Source organism: Embiotoca jacksoni, unplaced genomic scaffold, assembly GCF_022577435.1.
Source record: "Embiotoca jacksoni isolate LCO1_2020_lvr unplaced genomic scaffold, fEmbJac1.0.p SCAF_28, whole genome shotgun sequence".
Classification (NCBI taxonomy): Eukaryota; Metazoa; Chordata; class Actinopteri; family Embiotocidae; genus Embiotoca; species Embiotoca jacksoni.
Window position 1 is genome coordinate 2,293,270 of NW_027185379.1, and position 18,511 is coordinate 2,311,780.

The window sequence follows — 18,511 nt, forward strand, 5'->3', positions numbered from 1 at the left end:
ATACATTACTTATTCCTAAATCTTTTTTTTTTTTTTTCTATCTTCAAGCCCTCCCCCAGTGGGTCAGAATGATTAATGATACTCAGATGGATAGCGGGGAGAAGCTCCAGTGGGAGTGCAAGGCCATTGGGAGGCCCCGGCCCACCTATCGCTGGCTTCGTAATGGTTTGCCCTTGACATCCCAGGTACCCATTTTACTGCACAGCAACTTCTCCATTGTTGATTGTACCATGAAGCATCTGAATTATTCCTATGAAACTTCACAGCATTATCATGTAAAGTATGTCTATATACAGATGTGATGTTCCTTTACATTTCTTTGTTGTTACAGAGTCGATTTGAAATCGTGAACGGGGAGCTGACCGTTTACAAAGTGCAGCCGACGGACTCGGGAATGTACCAGTGTGTCTCAGAAAATAAATACGGCACCATCTACTCTAATGCCGAACTCAAGATTTTAGGTAATTTATCAAATTAGACCAAACCAATTAAATCATTTGTTTAAAAAAATCATTGTAGTAATTTATAGGAGGTTAATTTTGCTTTCAGAATATTTCTTGATACTCTGCAAAGAACAGAATTTCAGGAGTATTGACATCTAGAAAGGTATAACGGATGATTTGCACGGGACATTGAATAGCAAGTGGGGGATGCTGAACTGTGAGGTTTGCTGATTGCCAATTAATGTTTCCTGATTTAACCCAGACAGTGGACGTCATGAATAAAAGAAGGTCTCTTGTGGTTGTATACAATGAGATGTCTGCGAGCATCACATTGAGGAGTGTCTGGAACAATTCGACATTATTCCGGGGAGAATAAAAAACAATGATTTGGAGGTATAGATTTATACTAATGGGAGCAAACACTAGGAGTGAAACATCAATGGTTTCTTTGATGGAGTTTAATGACTCCATTAGGGGCTTATCTCTCCTCTATCATTTGTCATCAATGCACAGACTACATTACAATCCCCATTGCTTATAAAAAACAAACCTTCACCTCGGACATGACTTCTCATCGGGTATTTGTTAGTTAGTGTTTACCGTTAACCTGCATATCGTGTACTTGAACAAATGTAATGACATTTAAAGCCAAGGAAACTGCTCTTCAGCCTAAAGGTTTCAGGCTAAAAACATAACAGTCATGCTGAATAGCTGTCCACTGTTCTGTGTTGATGCACTATTTTCTCCTTGTCATCTTCTATACTGGGACACATCTGGTGATACCCGGTCCCCTTTCATGTTCCCCTGAGGGACAGTTTGATTTACTGTCTGTATGGCTTGCCCTTTATTGAAGGGGAATCGGTGACATTTTTAAAATCTTACTGCAAATGGGAAAAGTTCATTTTTGTCTTCAGTTTGAAGCGTCAGGTTAAAATCTGTGTAAAACAGCCACCGCTTTGTGTATTTGAATTTAAGGTGTTGTCTGGAGGAGTCAAAAGTTCTGCGTTTTAATAAGCTTTATCTGAGCTGACGACGAGTAGCTTTTTGCCTTCCTTGGAGTCACAGTCACATTGGTGATATTTGGAAGCTGTTGACAAATGTTTTCATAACTGTTCCCCCCCCAGGCACATCTTCCCAGTGACCTGTGCTCCGTGGAGATGTCCACAAGCAAACACTATCAGGACAGATTACATGACTAATAACAGCCTGCAGATGAGCGATCACCGGAGGCTACGTGGGTTCAGCGGCTGCCCTCATGCCTGTGATCTTGTCCCAGATCCAGCTCTTCTGGGAGGGTGGCGGCTGAAGTAGTACGGGGCACTGCTGCCACCAGCTACAGGCCTGCTCTCATTTTGATTAAAACAAATACGCACAGCAACTGCTCTGTTTTGTGCTACTTTCTGAGTCTACAGGGACCTCTGCCACTCAGGCAGCTACTCAGGCTCAAAGACACAAGTGCTAAAGGGAGCGGGGTCAGCCTGTAGCTACAGATGGGATTGAATTGTCATTGTGTATAATGTCACCTATGAAGCATCATTCAGCATTTGAATAATCACAGTTGACGTAGCCCTGCAGCCGCTAGACGGCCTTGATGTGTAATACGGCTATATACCAGTACCACATCAACTTCAGTGCCTGAAGCCTTATTTAGACCATTACTACTTAATTTGCTCCCTAAAGCAAGCTGCATGTTTATGTACTTGTTATTAACTCAGGCAGCCTGGTTAAATATAGGTTAAAAACAATATTCATAAAAGCAGTACAAATCATCCAACATGGCAGTTATTTAGAAATTAGGCTGTACAACTCGGTGGTGTTTATATCCTGGTAATGGATACTGATTTAGTTCCGAATTAAGACAAACTGTGGTATGTTTTATAGAATATAAAAGAATGATTAAACCAGTGTGAGTATGGAAGCAGGCTTAGTAATACTTAATGTGAAAATACTTTGGAATAAGTTTCAAGAATATTATTATGATTACATTTTAGCAACCACACAGCTTTTTTTGTTTTCCAAAAGAAAAGTATTTCACATAAATAAGCAGGTCAAGTTGTGCTGCAAACAGATCCAGCTGACACAGAATACCATGAGAATCCCGTCTGTGTTGCCATTTTCTGTGGAATAATTAGCAGACAAATGGCTGGTGTGGTAATTCACTGGAAACAGGTGCTCCCATTTTTACAGAGGGCACTATTGTTTGAATTTGTGTCTTTTATTTTGAGAAAGGTAGTTTGTTAAAATAGAAGAACCTTCACGATAAGCCCATGAGCCATTTGATTCAGTGCTTGTTTTACATCCCTTTAAAATAACAGCTCATGAAGAGTTTTTGATACTGAACATTGTATGTTTACATTTGCTCATTGGTTCAAAAATTAAGTTAATAGGCTTAATAAATCATACAGTAAAAATATGATTGTGTTGACAACAATGGTTTTTTTTTTCCATCCGTGTTACACAGCATCAGCTCCTGTCTTCGTCCCCAATCCAGTACGGGTCATAGCCACACTTGGAAAGGATGTATCACTCGACTGCAAACCGAGGGCATCACCCAAACCCCGGATAATATGGAAGAGAGGAGACCGAAGGATTCAGCCAAATAAAAGGTGCAGCAGCAGCTCAGTTTCTACACTTTTGAATAGATGAAATGTTTTTGAATGTCGTCAGTTAGAATGCATCTATTATATGAAATAATAAATGAATAAACAGATTTTCTGATCCGTGTCAGAAAAAGAGTCTTTAGCGTGTAGCTTTGCGAGAATGCCAAAGCTGATAGTGCCGCTCAAGGACTCTTTGACTGCACAGATGTTTGCTTACGCAAATGCTGTCTCCTGGCTCCATGTATTGAGGTCATTACATCAAACCTTAGCCCATGACAACAACACATGCTGAGAATGTGGCAACGTGCTGCATGAAGAAAGAAAGATTTTATCCTGTTGTGGTGAAACAATATCTATAGATAAAACGGTAAATACTGTGGACAAAAAAAATGGAAGACATGAAAGAAAGAAATGTCAATAGAGCAGATCGTTAAATCTTTACGTTTGCAAAATGTCATACAGTAATATGTGTACGTCTCAGTTTATGTCCTGGTACAATATCTGAAAAGGAAGAGAAATGTGTATCTCTTGTGATCTGCCTCGGCGTCTATATTGTGAATACAAATTAATGATATGTTGGAAAGTGTGTTTCAGTGTCTGAAATTCAATATTTTCGATTATGAGGAAGGATTCATTTCTGCTTGCATTTTCTTTAAACGTAACAGCATATGCAAAGTGCCAGAGCTCTGCGTTATAACAGTGTAAGATCTTTATTTTCCGTGCACAATTTAGAGAATAGAATATTATGAGAAAAAATTAATTGCCCTGTAAAATATGTATGAAGTCATGAAAAGTTTGTCTCCCTCAATATCTTTATATTGCTACCCATCATAGTTTTATGGCATAAATTCAACTGTTATCTTTTCAGCACAGGCCCTTGAGAAATTGTATACATGTCTAGTTGTAACACATCATAGTTTCATTACTGTAACTGAAATTAAGTGTCACTGCTAAAATAAAACACCTCAGGTACTGGCAAAGCTCTGGAGACTCATCCTCAACCCCACCTCCTGCTCAAGAATGCTGACAATTTAAACCATACAATTGCATTTGGAATTCACATGCAGTTAGATGCATCATCTTTTATGAGAAACATCTCTCTATTGCACCTAGAGGGGGGCTGAGCACGGCAAGGCTCCATCAATCAAACTGAGCGACGCCGCTTAAATTATCCGTCAGCTGCTGAGCGTCCCAAGTTTTGAGCAACAGAATGAGGCCTTGGTTTATCAGCCAAGATGCAGCAGTCTGTTCATCAGCCTCATAGTGAGGTCAGCCAGGTGATAATCAGATCCTCAGTGGAGGGATCCTTCAAACAGCCAGCGACAAATCTTCACATCTCTGATGGGTGGATAGAAACCGAGCATTCAGGAATTAGTTTAACATGTTAAGAGGTTGATGGAAGTTTGCAAAAGGTTTCATTTTCATTTAAAAGAAAAACATTCCTCTGAGGTAATTTGGGATGTCTATTTCTTTTCTTTTCTTTTTTTGTAGAACTGATGGATGGGCAGTAAAAGTGTTGCCCTAAAAAAGGTGATTAATGGCTCTGGCTGGTCTGGATCTGAGGAAGCCTTGGAGATATTTGTCAAAGCGCGCCAAACCTATTTTTCAGTTTTGTTGGTGAATGCCTCGGAGAGGTTCATGCCTGTCTGACCACCTTTATCTGTTTTTTTTTTTGTTTTTTTAATCTGATTTCAGATATAGATGTCTCAAGAAAGCCTTAAACTGTTAACAAAACGTATTGGCAAAAGTGTTAGTTAGGCTCTCCCTTCAGAGTAATTTAGCATTCACTATTACGTGTTGGCATTATATATGTATGTGATTCATTTTCTTCATAATCTCTACAATCAGTACTGTAATTCAAATTTTTCTCACAACTTCCTTTTAAGCTGCTCTACATAGTGCTTTTATTGTCTAAAACTCAAATCCAATGAGAATTTTACACTCTAAAAGGACATCTGTTGCAACTTAAAAGCACTATTATGAGTCTGTAAACTGGATAACGTTGTGATTAGGGGACTCACTTTTCAAATGGGCATCAACCTCTTGAAAGATGATTTCTATCTGGAAAAAGGTGAAATAACGAAGGGGAGACGTGCGTTTTCAGGTGCGTTTTCCAGGGTGACTCCTGCAAGGATTTTCTGCCATTACCTATAGTAAAGAGTTTATGGATGGAGAGACTTTCTATTCTTGGAAGAACAGAGGAGGAATCGAAACAGCTTCACGTTTATCTGGCATTGACAGCTGTGCTGACTTAATGAAGGCTCGTAATTAACATGGATTTCCGCTAATGTTCAGGGCTTTTGTCTCTTAAATAGAAAGTATTAATCCCATTAGTTTGAAAGCATGGGCCTGACTCATTTGAAATCCACAGACTCTTTGTTTGAGAGTCAGTCAGTATGTGCATAATTTGGAATTAAAAAAAAAAAAATTGCAAAATATTTAAAAATGTTTGATAGTTTTCTTCAGATGGAAAAATAGGATTTCAAACGCTGTATGTTTACTGTGATCTTCTAATGTTGTCTTTAGATTTCTTACGGTTGAGAGATTTGCATATTGTGTATACCCAGCAGCCCCTATCTTGTCCTTTCTGCCTCGGTGTCCTTGTCGGATGTGAATTTCCTCCCTAATTTGAAAAATGTCTTCTGGCTGCAGATTGCTGCTGAATTGTGTGTGTGGCTCGATTTTGTCACGCCCTCCTGAGTTTCTCTTTGCCATTTCCAATCACCTTGCTCATGATGAGAGAGCTCAGTGTTGTAAATATAAATGCCAAACAATATGAGTTAAATTAAAAGGCAAGAAAAACCTCACAGCCCCATTTTAATCATGTGATATAAAATGACAGATTTGCTGATGAAGAACAGCTTTGTCGGTGTGCCTCAGTTGCCCTATAACTGCAACATTCCTGGTTTGATTCCAGGCAGGGACCTGAGTATAACAAATAGTCTTCCCGTTATGCCACTGAATGTTTTCCTGTGTGCCTCTTCACTGCTCACTGTCAAACAAAGGCATAAATGGCAAAAACATAATAATACCTTTGCAAATATTCATCTGCACCTCCGCTGGCCCAAGTCAAAATACAATGTAATATAAATGTGTGTATTTCAGATAAAAGGAGTTTGCACTGAGGGGAGAAGGAGCTCAATATGATCACGATACCATACTTTAACACAATTCCTGCTCTCTAGCCATCTGCTCATGCACCTGCTTCCAGGCTTCTTGAATACAGTTGCATCATATACTATCTTATGTCAAGCACGTAATTCTCCAGCAGTTATTCACAAGTCAGAGCAAAATGTTAATACCACATTGCTAGTGTCCTTCAGGCGCAGGTGTGGCGTTTGGCAGTTTGTTTTTCCTCTCACAATCGAGTTTCCCAGGAGGACAGCTCGGTGCTATACACATCAGGGTTTGACAGTTTTTACTTTAAACTCATTGAAAGCTTTAACATTCAAAGTTTGAGGTGGATTCATGAGCACTGAGCAAGATGAATGCACTTATTTTGACTTTTGAAAATATCTATTCGGATAACAAACAACCCTATCATCTATTTAACTTCATCTTGGGGAGACTTCTCCACACATTTACAACAAAAATGTTCCTGTAATGCATTTTAAATTATACTGCACTTAGCCAAATTGCAGCCTGTTGTTTTCTTTCAAAGGCACAAGATAAGTTATAGAGTAGCATTTTAATAGAAGTCCTTGATGTTAAAATCCTGCTTCTTCTGTCCTGCCAGATCGATCAGCACAATACACCTGAAGTACCCAAGAGTGTGGCTCAAATAATGGGGGAGTTAAGGGGACCTCACAAAAGGACATGAGTTCCCCTGAAAGCTGACTTTGAGACAATTAGAGGGCGCTCCAAAACATAATCCATTTTTGTAGTCACAGGTTCTAGATTTTGATTTTTCTATACAATAAGGCTCCTAAGAACAATAATAAAAGTAAAGTAAAGTAAATGTCCTGAGTTAATTACCTCATTACATACCCATGTCCGAACATTTGTCCCCACTAATAATGACAACGCTTTGTCTATTCCAGCCAGCCAGGCAGACAGATGTTACTTAATTCAGTTGCCTGCTTGCCCTTCTCGGTTTGCCCCTGTTGGGGGAAGATGCAGTAAAAATGACAGAGGGGGAGTATGTATTTTACAGTAACTGCGCAATCGACTCCCCTCCATGTGCACGTGCATGTGACAGGTTCAGTAGCGGTGCGCACTGGAAACCTGGGCTCTCCTAACCCTGCCAAAGAGCACCTGTATGTGACCACCTCAAAGACTCGGCAGCACTTCTCCTCCTTTATCCTGACACTTTCTTTTGTTTTACTGAATGTTTGTCCTCATTACCTAAAACTGCATCTGTGTTTAATCCTGTTTAAGGTGCGACTACCTCGTGATATCTGCACATCTATTGTTGAGCTTTAATGAGAGGTGTTTGTTTGTATGCTCCCTGAATCAAACAACCAATACAAACACTGTTCTTGACTTCACGTCGCTGTCACCTGAGTTTTTTAGCAACATAAACAACTGCCAAATGTCTTGTGACTTTCGATTGACTGATAATAACTCGTTAGCTGTAAGCACAATTTATATATATATATATATACCTCTAGTGAATGGTTATTTCAAGAGTTTCTGAGGAGATTTTTTCTTTTACTTTTTTCCTCTGTTCTCATCCCTTGTGGATGTTGGTATTTTTGTAAACCAACACAACCACAAACATATAATCTCACGGGCAAGCTTGTAGTGCAACTGTTCGTACGTGAATTTGCTTTGTCATACCTGTATTGATTTTTGTGTACTTTCTTACAGGATTATGTTGTTACGGAACAACACTCTGAAAATTGTTAACTCCAGCCGAGCGGATGAGGGGAACTATGTGTGCCGGGCAGAGAATCAGTTGGGCTCGGCAGAGATGACTGCCATACTGTGGGTAAAAGGTATGTGATGCCCTGGGGGCCTTTATTTTCTGCCAAATTAGCACAAGTCTGCCACCAGTAAACAGTCCCCAATGTCAATCCCCCCACTCCCACCCCCCACACACCTTTGCTCAGGTGCCAGGAAATTTATTGTGCTTGCTCAGCCATGAAGAAAGGCTCTCACATTCAAGAATCATATCACAAGGACACGTTTTGAATGTGTAACAGTCTCGTAGATGCCCTGCGTATAGTCCACATTGAGCAAACCGGGGTATTTATCCGACAAAGGTGTGTGTTTCTGCCCGAGTCAGGGTTACGTCCCCATGATTGCTCTGGCAGTGATGTCTCAGTCGAGTGCTGCTGCTTGACGCTAGCTTTGAGTTAGCCTGAGGTGACGGTGCAGCAGCTTTGTGCTTCCAGAGGCCATGCGTGTTGCGCTCAGCCCGAGCAGAGTGGAGGTGACTGTGGGGGAGAGCGTGGTCCTGAGCTGCAAGGCGACACATGACACGTCGCTGGATGTGGCTTTCCAGTGGTTCTTCAACCAGAAACCCATCAACTTTCAGCACAATGGCGGCCACTTTGAATTCATCCAAACAGTAAGAGCCAGAGTAAGAGCAAAAGTAAGACTAAGTGTAAATTCATATTGGTTATGGTCTTGTCTATCTATGAATTTGTTTGTCTCCGTCTGTCATCCTTTGAAGATATATAATTAGCTCTACAATGTCTCGTGTTGGGTGTAAACAGATGGTCGTTACTCACTTTTATTTTTGTTTTGTTTTACTATTTATTTATTTGCCCAAATTTTGTTGATCTTACAGATCAACCTTGTTAAAGTAAAACATAATGTTTTTCCTTCCATTTGTTCTTTTGTATCTAATATTCCTCTTATTGAGCAAAACACTTGGTTTATCTGAACAATCAGCTCTGCTAAAAGTCAGACAGCCTCGGGTATCATCAAAACCTGGCAGTGACTCAAACAGTTTTGTGTATCAAACTCATTCTGGTGGTTCTGAATTGATCCTGCGAAATTGAAAATAGCAATTAGAGACTTACATAGAGTGATAGAAAGGTTCAGCAATGATTCAGAATGGCAAATAGGAAGGAGACTTTGTGGACTCTGAACACAAACTAGTGTCTTTTTTTAGGCAAAATCTGTTTTAAAAAAAAAAACATGGTTATGAATCTATTCACAACAACTACATAGTAGTTAGGCTCGTCCATGTGTGTGAATGCCCAGTTGTAGCTACTCCTGTTGTTTGACTTTAAGTCATCTCGTATTGGTAAAGGAAAAACTGGATCAATGATTCTGAGAAACATTTCATTTATATTCTCCCGGTAAAAGCAAAATGTGAAGGTGGATCAAAAAGTTCACAGGCTGTTCCTGTTGTGTGCGAATGTCCCTGTGCGTCAAAGTCGAACTTATTGTTGACAGTCTGAGCCCGGGGGATGAATTCATGGGGCACTGCACCGTAAATGTCAAAGATAACGCACCTGGTTGAGCTCCTGACCTCGTGTGCCTTCTTTGGTTTTGTCTGTCACTCAAAACACTTCACCCGGCTCATTGCTCCGTTGCTGTAGGCTTTCTGAAACAATGGTCTCTGCTGCTGATTTCCCGAGTTTGTCACAAAATGTAATGTGTGCTTTCTGCTGAAATCCGTGGTGAATTGGAAACGCTCTCCAAAAATGTGTGGAACACAGATGCTGACCTAACTTATAATATTTACTCACGAAGGATGTAGCTTTATATGCTGCTGATCCCTGTTCAGGCAGAACAGGAACAGTCTCGGACCTTGTTGATTGCCACTTGTATACACAAAAAGGCATTTAACCTTTGCCTTCATTCAACATCGAGGCTGCATTGTTCGCTATCCCATTTCACCTCCAGCTCTTTACCTTTTTTTACTTTTGCTGGACCCTTTCGACCTTTATCTTTTGCTCGTTTCTTACCACCAGCTGGTTGGTTTTACATTTTTACAAAGCGATGTCTGACATTTCCCTCGTCCACAATGCAAACAAGAAGTCTTTGGTGACTTAACAATAGAATAAAATTAAAAATTTAATTAGCAGGAGAGCAGAGAATCCTGTTTATGTCACTGCTCCTTCATCAAAAGTGATATTAAAGTCACATCTGTCCTGATGTGTCCTCTGCTACAACCCCTGCTCAGGAGAGAAAGTATTTGCAGTGACAATCCTTTACAGGCACTACCGAAGCCTGGCTGATGCATGGTCTGTAATTTTAATCAGGTTTCGTGCTAAACAGCTGCCTGTAGACCTTGAATTATTCCCAGTCTTGCCCAAGGCACTTCTCATTTCAGCAGAGAAAATACGGGTAGCTGAGGAGTGTAGCACCAAGCAAGCACCTGAATTAAACAGGAACTTCTCAAGCCACATGAGCCTCGACAAGATGTAAAGGAATCAGACTTTTTTGTCAAGCGCATTTAGGCTTGCCTAATACCTAACTTTTTTTTTTTTTTTTTTTTGTATACTTTCCTCTCCCAATTGCAGCAGTCTTCGGCAGTCGATCTGATGATTAGGAGCATTTTGTTGAAGCATGCTGGAAAGTATGGGTGCAGGGCCCAGACCAGTGCTGACACTGTATTTGCAGAAGCTGAACTTCTTGTTCGAGGTAAGCTCAAATACTGTATGACATCCTGTGCTCTCTTTACCAGGGGCAGTGACTCGCCACCCCCGCTTGAACTAACCCACAACCATGGATCAGAATTTATATTCTTAGACTGAATTATTCTTGGATAGCTTGGTCCAAGACTGTATGAGAATGACAAGTTTTTTGATGAACACAAAAAATGATTAATTATAACTCGGTGTACACGTGGGCTCCTGACTATTGTTTCAAGACGGGCTGCTGTTGGCAAAACTATGGAATTGAATTATGTTTTCAGTGAATCTGTTAAATCAGCCTGGTTTGTTACAAGTGCAGCAAGTTGGCTAATTATATTGGCTATTAGAGATTGGCTCCTGGTGGGGACAATTATTCAATGACATTGTTCACATTATTGCCCCATTTTGATCATCTTGACTAATGTCATATTATCATATTATATTATCAACGTTCTCGACAGACGGTCTCTCTGCACGAACAAGTTTAATACATGCTGTTAAATACTTTGGCTGAGATGTCTTGGGATCAAATACCTCGGTTATTTCTGTATGTTGCTGAAATGTGATGTCATCTTTATAATGACACAATCATATTTTCAGGTTCAGTGATATAATTTAATGAATGACATTCTAGCTGGAGGAGTGTTTCTTGTAAGATGACAGGAAGTTGTTATTTTCTCATCAATTGTGTGTTATTTGTTTATAATTGTGTATAGTATGGTGGGCCAATACTGACGGAAAGTGCTTGGCATTGCGATTGTGTTGTGTGTGTAAAAGGTTATAACTTTACATAAAAAGTGTGGTGTTTAGATTCATGATGTCAAACAAATTGTAAAGAACTTGAAGTTTTTGTTTTACCCATTTAGCTCTTGTATCATAAGGCATTTTTTTTTATATTTTATTTTGTGATTGTATGAATTTTGCATTATAAGATATCTTGGCCTTTTGCTCTTATTGGAGAAAACGGTGTAACTAGCTGCTAATTAATAAAATACGAATTGGCTGTAATTCTTACTTTAACAGTTAAAGCCCTCAATTGCGAGCATACTGTCAATAATAAAAGTCTAATAATAATAATATTTTGTTTTTATATTAAATATATTTAATTTAATATATATGAATGAATTACTAAGTAGAATTCAAATGAAATAAAACATTCATAATTAACCTCCATCAACCTTTCATATAGAGTAGTGTAATTTCAGCATCAGAGCTGAGAGAAGTAACGCTGCCTCCCTCTTTTTTTTTTTTTTTTTCCTCAACACTGAGGACACAACCCGTCTTATTTGAAAAAAAAACCCAAAACTTAATTGGAATTGTCAGTGGACAAAGCAACCCGGGGGCTCGGTGCTTACTGAACGGGTCAGTAGAGTGACCCGTACAGCGGGGAGGATTCAGGTTCTGGCTGTGCAGAAAGGCTGAATAAAACAAGTAGTGGATGTTAACACATCACAATGTTTAATAACATTTGCATAGTGTTCACCCAGCTGTCAAGGCTAAACTCCGCTAGAATGCTTTAGCTGACAGACAACAACTGCTACAAAAACCTTCCAGCTGGAGCCGGTACTTCAGAACCTTTGTTTCACATGTGCGACTACATACAGTGGACATGAATAAACTATTTTGACAGTAATTGTTTGGATCTTAAAATGCAAATAACCCCATCTCACGGTAGCCTTCTGATGTGTACTTTTTGGAGACGCAGTACATTGAGTTTCACCGAGCTTACCACCTGCCAGCTTTTGACTTACAGCTGTTCCCCCAAGAGTCCTTAGACATTTGCTGCACTTGCAGATAACATTTACCTCAGAAGACTGAAGTAAACATATGTTCAGCTGTATTAAAACACGGGAAGGCCTACAACGCAGCTATGCTCAGCAGAACTGGCAAACTGCCACCAGCCCCCCTCAAAAAAACAAACAAAAAAAAAAACTTCAGTATCATTTAATCAGCATGAAATCTTTGGCAGCAGATCTATGCCGGCCTGAATCCTGGTTCAGTTTAGTATGTCATGTTTCTGTCTGTTGCTTGTTTGTGTAAAGATTACACCGGGGAACTAGTAGTGTCACCATTTGCACACAGCTGCACATCCACGGTTGCATCCATTAGTGTTTCCAATAGTAACAATTTAGGATGAAGACATCACAATGGACCAGCTTAATTCAAATAGCAGCAAAGATGTGTTTTTGTTCCATTCTGTCTCGACATTTGTGAAGCATCGCTGGTTCACGCCTGTAATTCTCATGTCTGTGTCTCATCATTCTTCCTCCACCAGGTCCTCCTGGACCCCCTGGAGTGGTGATAGTGGAGGAGATCACAGACACCACAGCCACCCTCTCCTGGACTCGTGGCCTGGACAACCACAGCCCTATCAGCACCTATAATTTACAGGCCCGGAGCCCATATTCTTTAGGCTGGCAAACTGTCAAAACAGGTAATCAATAAAGAGAAAATTGCCTCAGATTAGCCTTTAGATCTGGGCGGTTAACGTAGGGGCCATATACAACGGCTGCAATCCTGCCCGAGGGCCCGCGCAGAGAAGGAGAATCAGCCCCACTAGAGCAAAGTTATTGTTATTCAAGAGACAGAAGAAAGACTAAGAAATTCAAATTTCTTACTATTAGGAGAAGATGTAAAAGATTGTGTTAATATATACAAATAATGCTTCCCATATATTTTATTGTTGCTTGGGCCCAAACTAGTTGTGGGGGATCTATAAGGTTCTTCTACATAGTCGGAGTACTTCCTGTTGGACATGGTGGTCACCACGTGCCCAGTTTGGAGAAGCAGGGAGCTGTACTTGCACCAAGGCTAAGTTATATGGTGCTGTGGACGTGGTGAGCAACAAATCTTTATGAGCTTATGTATATGCTGGATTTATTATATTTTCACAGCTTATCTTGCCGTCAGACGGCCCTTTCCCACTGGTAACTGCATCCTTTGATATATAAAACAGCAATTTTGCATTACAGGGGAGCTGCTGGTCTATCACTGCCTCAATCGGTTCATTTGTTTGTGTTATTGTGCAACTTTGGTGGCGTTTTAACACGTTAGATGAAATCCAAACTAACACCAGAATCACAAAGTCCCTTAGCTTGTGTGCCGAAACAGCTGCCTGCTGGGTGCTTACCGACCCCCCCCCCCCCCCCCCCCCCCCCCCCCTCTCTAATGCAGGTTATACACTGACTATGAATTAGTACCTCCTACAACCCATTTCATACAATCTGGACGATTCCTTTAAGGAGTTGAAAGGCAGTTATCTGTCATTTTATGGTTGAACTTGGCTGTTGTTCAGAAGAGCTTAGCAAAAAGTAATTTAAGTCTTTATTAAATGTCATTGGTACGGATTGTGTTCTGTGTCCCATCAGTAGTCAGTAGGAAATTAACCTTTTGGGCTTGAATTGTAAGACGTATCCATGTTCATTTAGTATGAATGCTCTTTCACTGCTTAGAAATGAATTAACTTCTTTTCTCCGTAACTTGCCAGAATATCCATTAATAACTATCACTTAGCATTAAGAGATGAAGGCTTGCTAAGCATTGTGTGTAATCAATCTTAATATGCCGTGCGATAATAATAGCAGAGTTGAAGGTGCGACAATGATTCATCCCTTCTGATATATAAATCAAACTTTGTATACACTCCTCTCACATCATGTCTGTTCAACCATATTTAAATTGATAAAGCACAATTAGGGTCCCGTGATGTATTGGCAGTGTTGAGAACATGTTAAGATTAGCACGAAGGCGATTGAGCTTTAAGCTCCCACTCCTTGCAAACAAAGTTATCAGCTCCTTGTTTGAAGAGCAGCTTGCTTGACAGAGTGGTCTCATTGTGAGCTGCTTTGGATGATAAGAATGTAAGCTCCACTGCTTCAGAGACCTCTGGTTCATTTGTGACATGAATATGCTTTCAGTCAATGTTTGGTTGCTACTGCAGGATCAATATTGACAAAGCATGATTATAGAGGTGCTGGAGAAACCAGATTAGTTGTTACTTCCATGTAATTTTGCTGTAAATACATTCATAGAACATTATTTTTTTCACTTTCAGGATGTCTTTTAGTTTGACATTTTTAGCTCTTTTCTGCAGAAACTCTGAAAACTGCTGGCTATCGTTTATGCATCAAAATGTCATATACCAAGTTTTAGGTAAATTTGATGTAATTATCACCTGTTGGAAAAGTATGCCAAGTCACAGTAAATCCAGAGGAAAGGTGAGGCCGTGCTGTCGATAAGAACTAAAACAGTGGTATGATTTTTGCTGGACTTCTGCATACTGGATTAAAAAAAAACAAAAAAAACGATAGCTGCGAGGTCAAAGTGTCAACTCAGCTTGTGCACACAAATGTTCAGAAACAGTTCAAAATGTTGTATCTTTCTTTTATCATTTCACCGTTGGAGACAACATAAAGTAATTGGAGAACTTAACACATTCTTGATGTCCTCATACAAAGACTTCCAAGTTAATTTTAAGTTAATCCTTTGCTGTTAATGAATGCCTGCTGGCTACAATCCAGGCTCTGTTGCTCTGCCAGGCCTGTTACACTTCTTGCTTGAGTCAGTCTGATCTTCAGCAGTGAAACACCTGCTCAGTCACCTGATTGAGGTCAGAACTTTTAACTGTGCACATAAAAGAACTACGCTCTCCTGGCTGCCTTGCTTGTAGCTTCATTGCATGCTACGTTATTATGTTGGTAGGTTGGTGGGGGGGGATTCCTAAACTGTTAACTCTGTAGGTATTTTGAACACCCTTTAAGTTAAGATTTGACATTTATAGCAACGTATCACTCATACACTGTACATTAGGAGAAGAAAAGTGCAGTAGCTAAAATGAGATGCTTGTTCTGACTCTTGTCTGCAGACCCAGACCCAGTGACCGGGGACATGGAGTCAGCCATGGCTGTGGAGCTTAACCCCTGGGTGGAATATGAGTTTAGAGTGGTGGCGAGTAATGCGATCGGGACTGGAGATCCCAGTGCACCCTCGAGAGGAGTTCGGACTAAAGAAGCAGGTAAATTCTCTAAACAGTGCTGGATGAACACTGTATTCAAGTCACAGCAGTAAGAGTCCAGAAAATTACAGTAAATATACTGAGACAAAATTCCAGCTGATGATTTGTTGTAGCCAGAGAGCTTAGCTGCTTCCTCCACTCTCCGCTTCATGACCATGTTGTATTCCCATTGTTAATATGCCTAATTTTAATTGGGGACGAAGTTGAAAATAAGCTGCTTATATGCATTTCAACAAGTTTAATGTTTCTGCTAAAGCACCCCGTCCTGTAAAACCCCGAGGCAATGACAGAGTGGAATACACTATTTAGGATGAGCAGAAATTCACTGTGCTGCTTCACTAACTGCTCATTTTCTGTCTATAAAATGTAATAATTACAAAGGTCAGTGGTCATTTCCAAGTGGCTTATTTAATCTGTCCCATCTCTTAAGCATAATTAACAGACTAATTACTGTATCTACACACAGTTGTAGTGATCCATCCTTAACGCTACAATACGTGATCCAAATGTCAACCGCTTCCAATTGAAAACAAACCATTGGAATCTACTATGGTTCTTAATGTGATTGACAGATCAATGCAACTACAGACACTAAATGATAACTCATTTTTCAATGGGTTTTTTTCTTTCACTTTATTGATGTTTTTAAACACATTATTAAAGAAGCATTTTGTTTTCTATTATGCTCACCAGATACACAAAATAATTTTTAATCATTCTATCGAACTTTCTAATCATCAGTTTAAATATAGCCCAACTTCATGTCAGAAATGAAGGATTCATCTAAAAAGAACATTGATTTATATCTGAAAATGATTCTTTTAGATTTGCCCTCTTTCTTTTCTTTCTTATTAAAAAATATGTTGAAGCAAGTTTTTGGTGTTGGGCTAGTGATGCAGTGTTAACTTTTCTGTTTTACACAGTACCGTCAGTGGCACCAGCAAATGTTAGTGGAGGAAATGGCCGCAGGCACGAACTGGTCATCTCGTGGGAGGTAGGTTCTCTGCCAAACTCCCTCTGTAGCACAAGAGTGACATCATGTGCAACAACTGCAAATGTCACAGTGGATCTGGTGTTTCAGTTAAGCAAACACTTATTTTTGTTGGATAAACAGCCATTTTATGGAAGACATGGGCTATTTAGAGTACTCTCACTTAAATATCATTTTCATATATTTATGTATTGAGGAACATGAAGACCATGAAATTCAAACTGTGAAATATTTTCAAAATCCCTCAGTGAGAATATTTTAAACACTTTAAAGAGAGAGCTTTAAGGTCCTTGAAATTTAAGATGCTAACTAAAAAAAAGATTCTTTGGTTTCTGAAGAAACTGAGGAAGAAACCATCACAGTTCATGTGTAAATTTATTGGAATTCAAATTCCTCTCACAATTCCTATTGTGTTTACTAAAGTTTCCATAAAATATGTCAACCTCCATTTTCCGCTCAGAGATGCTGTTCTCTGACCTGCAGAATGCAAGCGCATCTAAAACCACTAAACTAAACATGCTGCAGGTTATTGATGCCAGCGTTCGTCTTGCTATTTTTGCTGCTGTCTCCCACTGAGACCTCCTGAGATTATATGCTACGCTACAAACACCAGAAACATGCAAAGACTACTATAACTGTTAAAAAAAATGTGTTGTTGGGAAGTCCTTCAAAAATGTATGAAAAATGAGGTGCAGCGTAAACTCTGCCAGGTAAAGCTAGCATTTCATAAGTCTACCACAGCTACAGTTTCTGTGGTAGTGAGCAGATATGAAACTATTTAAACATTTTAATAAGTCATATTTTATGGACAACCTTAAGCCTTGGGCTTACCAAGCTGTGCATTTCACAGTCCCTGTTATTTGAAACAATAAGACATAAAATCACCCTTCCTCAAAGCAGGTTTATAGTAATCTGTAGCATCGTGATGGCCTTAAAAAGAACGCTGAAGTCCCCCCAGGCCAGGTTAAAGAAGGTACAAGTAGAAATAATGATTGTAATAACCAGTGCAAGTCTATGTAAGCTTGATAATAAATGTAACCCCGAACACCATAATAAACATAAATGTAGACTTTTCCTTTTGTGATTTCTGGGTTTACTTTTGTGAACACATCCTATAAGTAGAGCTTTTCACACTATACTTCTTGTTATCTTGTGAATAAAGCAGTGTCTGGTTGTGTGAAGCCCAAGGCATAAAGGCACAGAATGAGGATTCTTTTTACTTGAATTTATATTATTAAATATGGAATCCATAAACTATAAATATTCATCATTTAACTTGAGAAACTATTTCTCAAGGAGAATAAAACAATTTTGTAATAAAGCTGTATGAATTTATCTTCACCCTGAAACTGTAAATTGAGAATCAGTAATGTAATCTAACGCGCCCACCGAGATGAAGCTCACTTTAAACCTCACTATTGAAACTGCAGTTTTGCACTTGTTCACTTAGGAATTTAGAGCCACTAAGTAACAAACCCTGCTTGTGAATGTGACTTAATAATCATGTCGAGGTTGATACCGCGTGTGCTGTTCATTAAAAACATTCACTTTCCCTTTCCTGGGAATACTTGTCAGACATTAATAAGGGGGATAAAGCACGGTTGATGGACGACGCTAGTCCTTGTGGTTCTAAGCTTGAAGGAGATGGTCTAATGATTTTACAATACACAGATGATTGCATTTAGTTTACAGTCAGTTGTATTCACTTGAGGTGAGATATGATGACTTACTGCCGCTCCGCTCAGCAGGGGGAGGGGGGGGGAGGCTGCATTTCTTTGTCGCACTATTCCCAGAACCATCACAGCGGGATCTAATTATGGAGGAAGACTGAACGTGCTGAGAAATTTGGTGTATTTAAAGAACAGAGTTGAGCATCAGAGGTCAACAACATCTGACAACTTTTCTCCTGTTTTAAATTTACTTTTCTG

At 39.6% G+C, this 18,511-nt stretch overlaps 1 protein-coding gene across 11 annotated transcripts in view; it reads left to right on the forward strand.

Annotated features, from left to right (window-relative positions):
- cntn5 (contactin 5) overlaps positions 1–18,511 on the forward strand; it is a 103,515-nt gene that overhangs the window by 76,254 nt on the left and 8,750 nt on the right. For 3 of the 11 annotated variants that reach the window (XM_069161163.1, XM_069161162.1, XM_069161165.1), the window contains 9 exons: positions 49–185; positions 332–461; positions 2,905–3,049; positions 7,853–7,980; positions 8,380–8,579; positions 10,465–10,585; positions 12,854–13,012; positions 15,443–15,592; positions 16,516–16,586. In XM_069161163.1, the coding sequence (XP_069017264.1) occupies positions 49–185; positions 332–461; positions 2,905–3,049; positions 7,853–7,980; positions 8,380–8,579; positions 10,465–10,585; positions 12,854–13,012; positions 15,443–15,592; positions 16,516–16,586 (1,241 nt within the window). The remainder of the gene's footprint in view (positions 1–48; positions 186–331; positions 462–2,904; positions 3,050–7,852; positions 7,981–8,379; positions 8,580–10,464; positions 10,586–12,853; positions 13,013–15,442; positions 15,593–16,515; positions 16,587–18,511) is intronic. The other 8 variants (XM_069161169.1, XM_069161172.1, XM_069161170.1 and 5 more) reach the window with 5 other exon arrangements.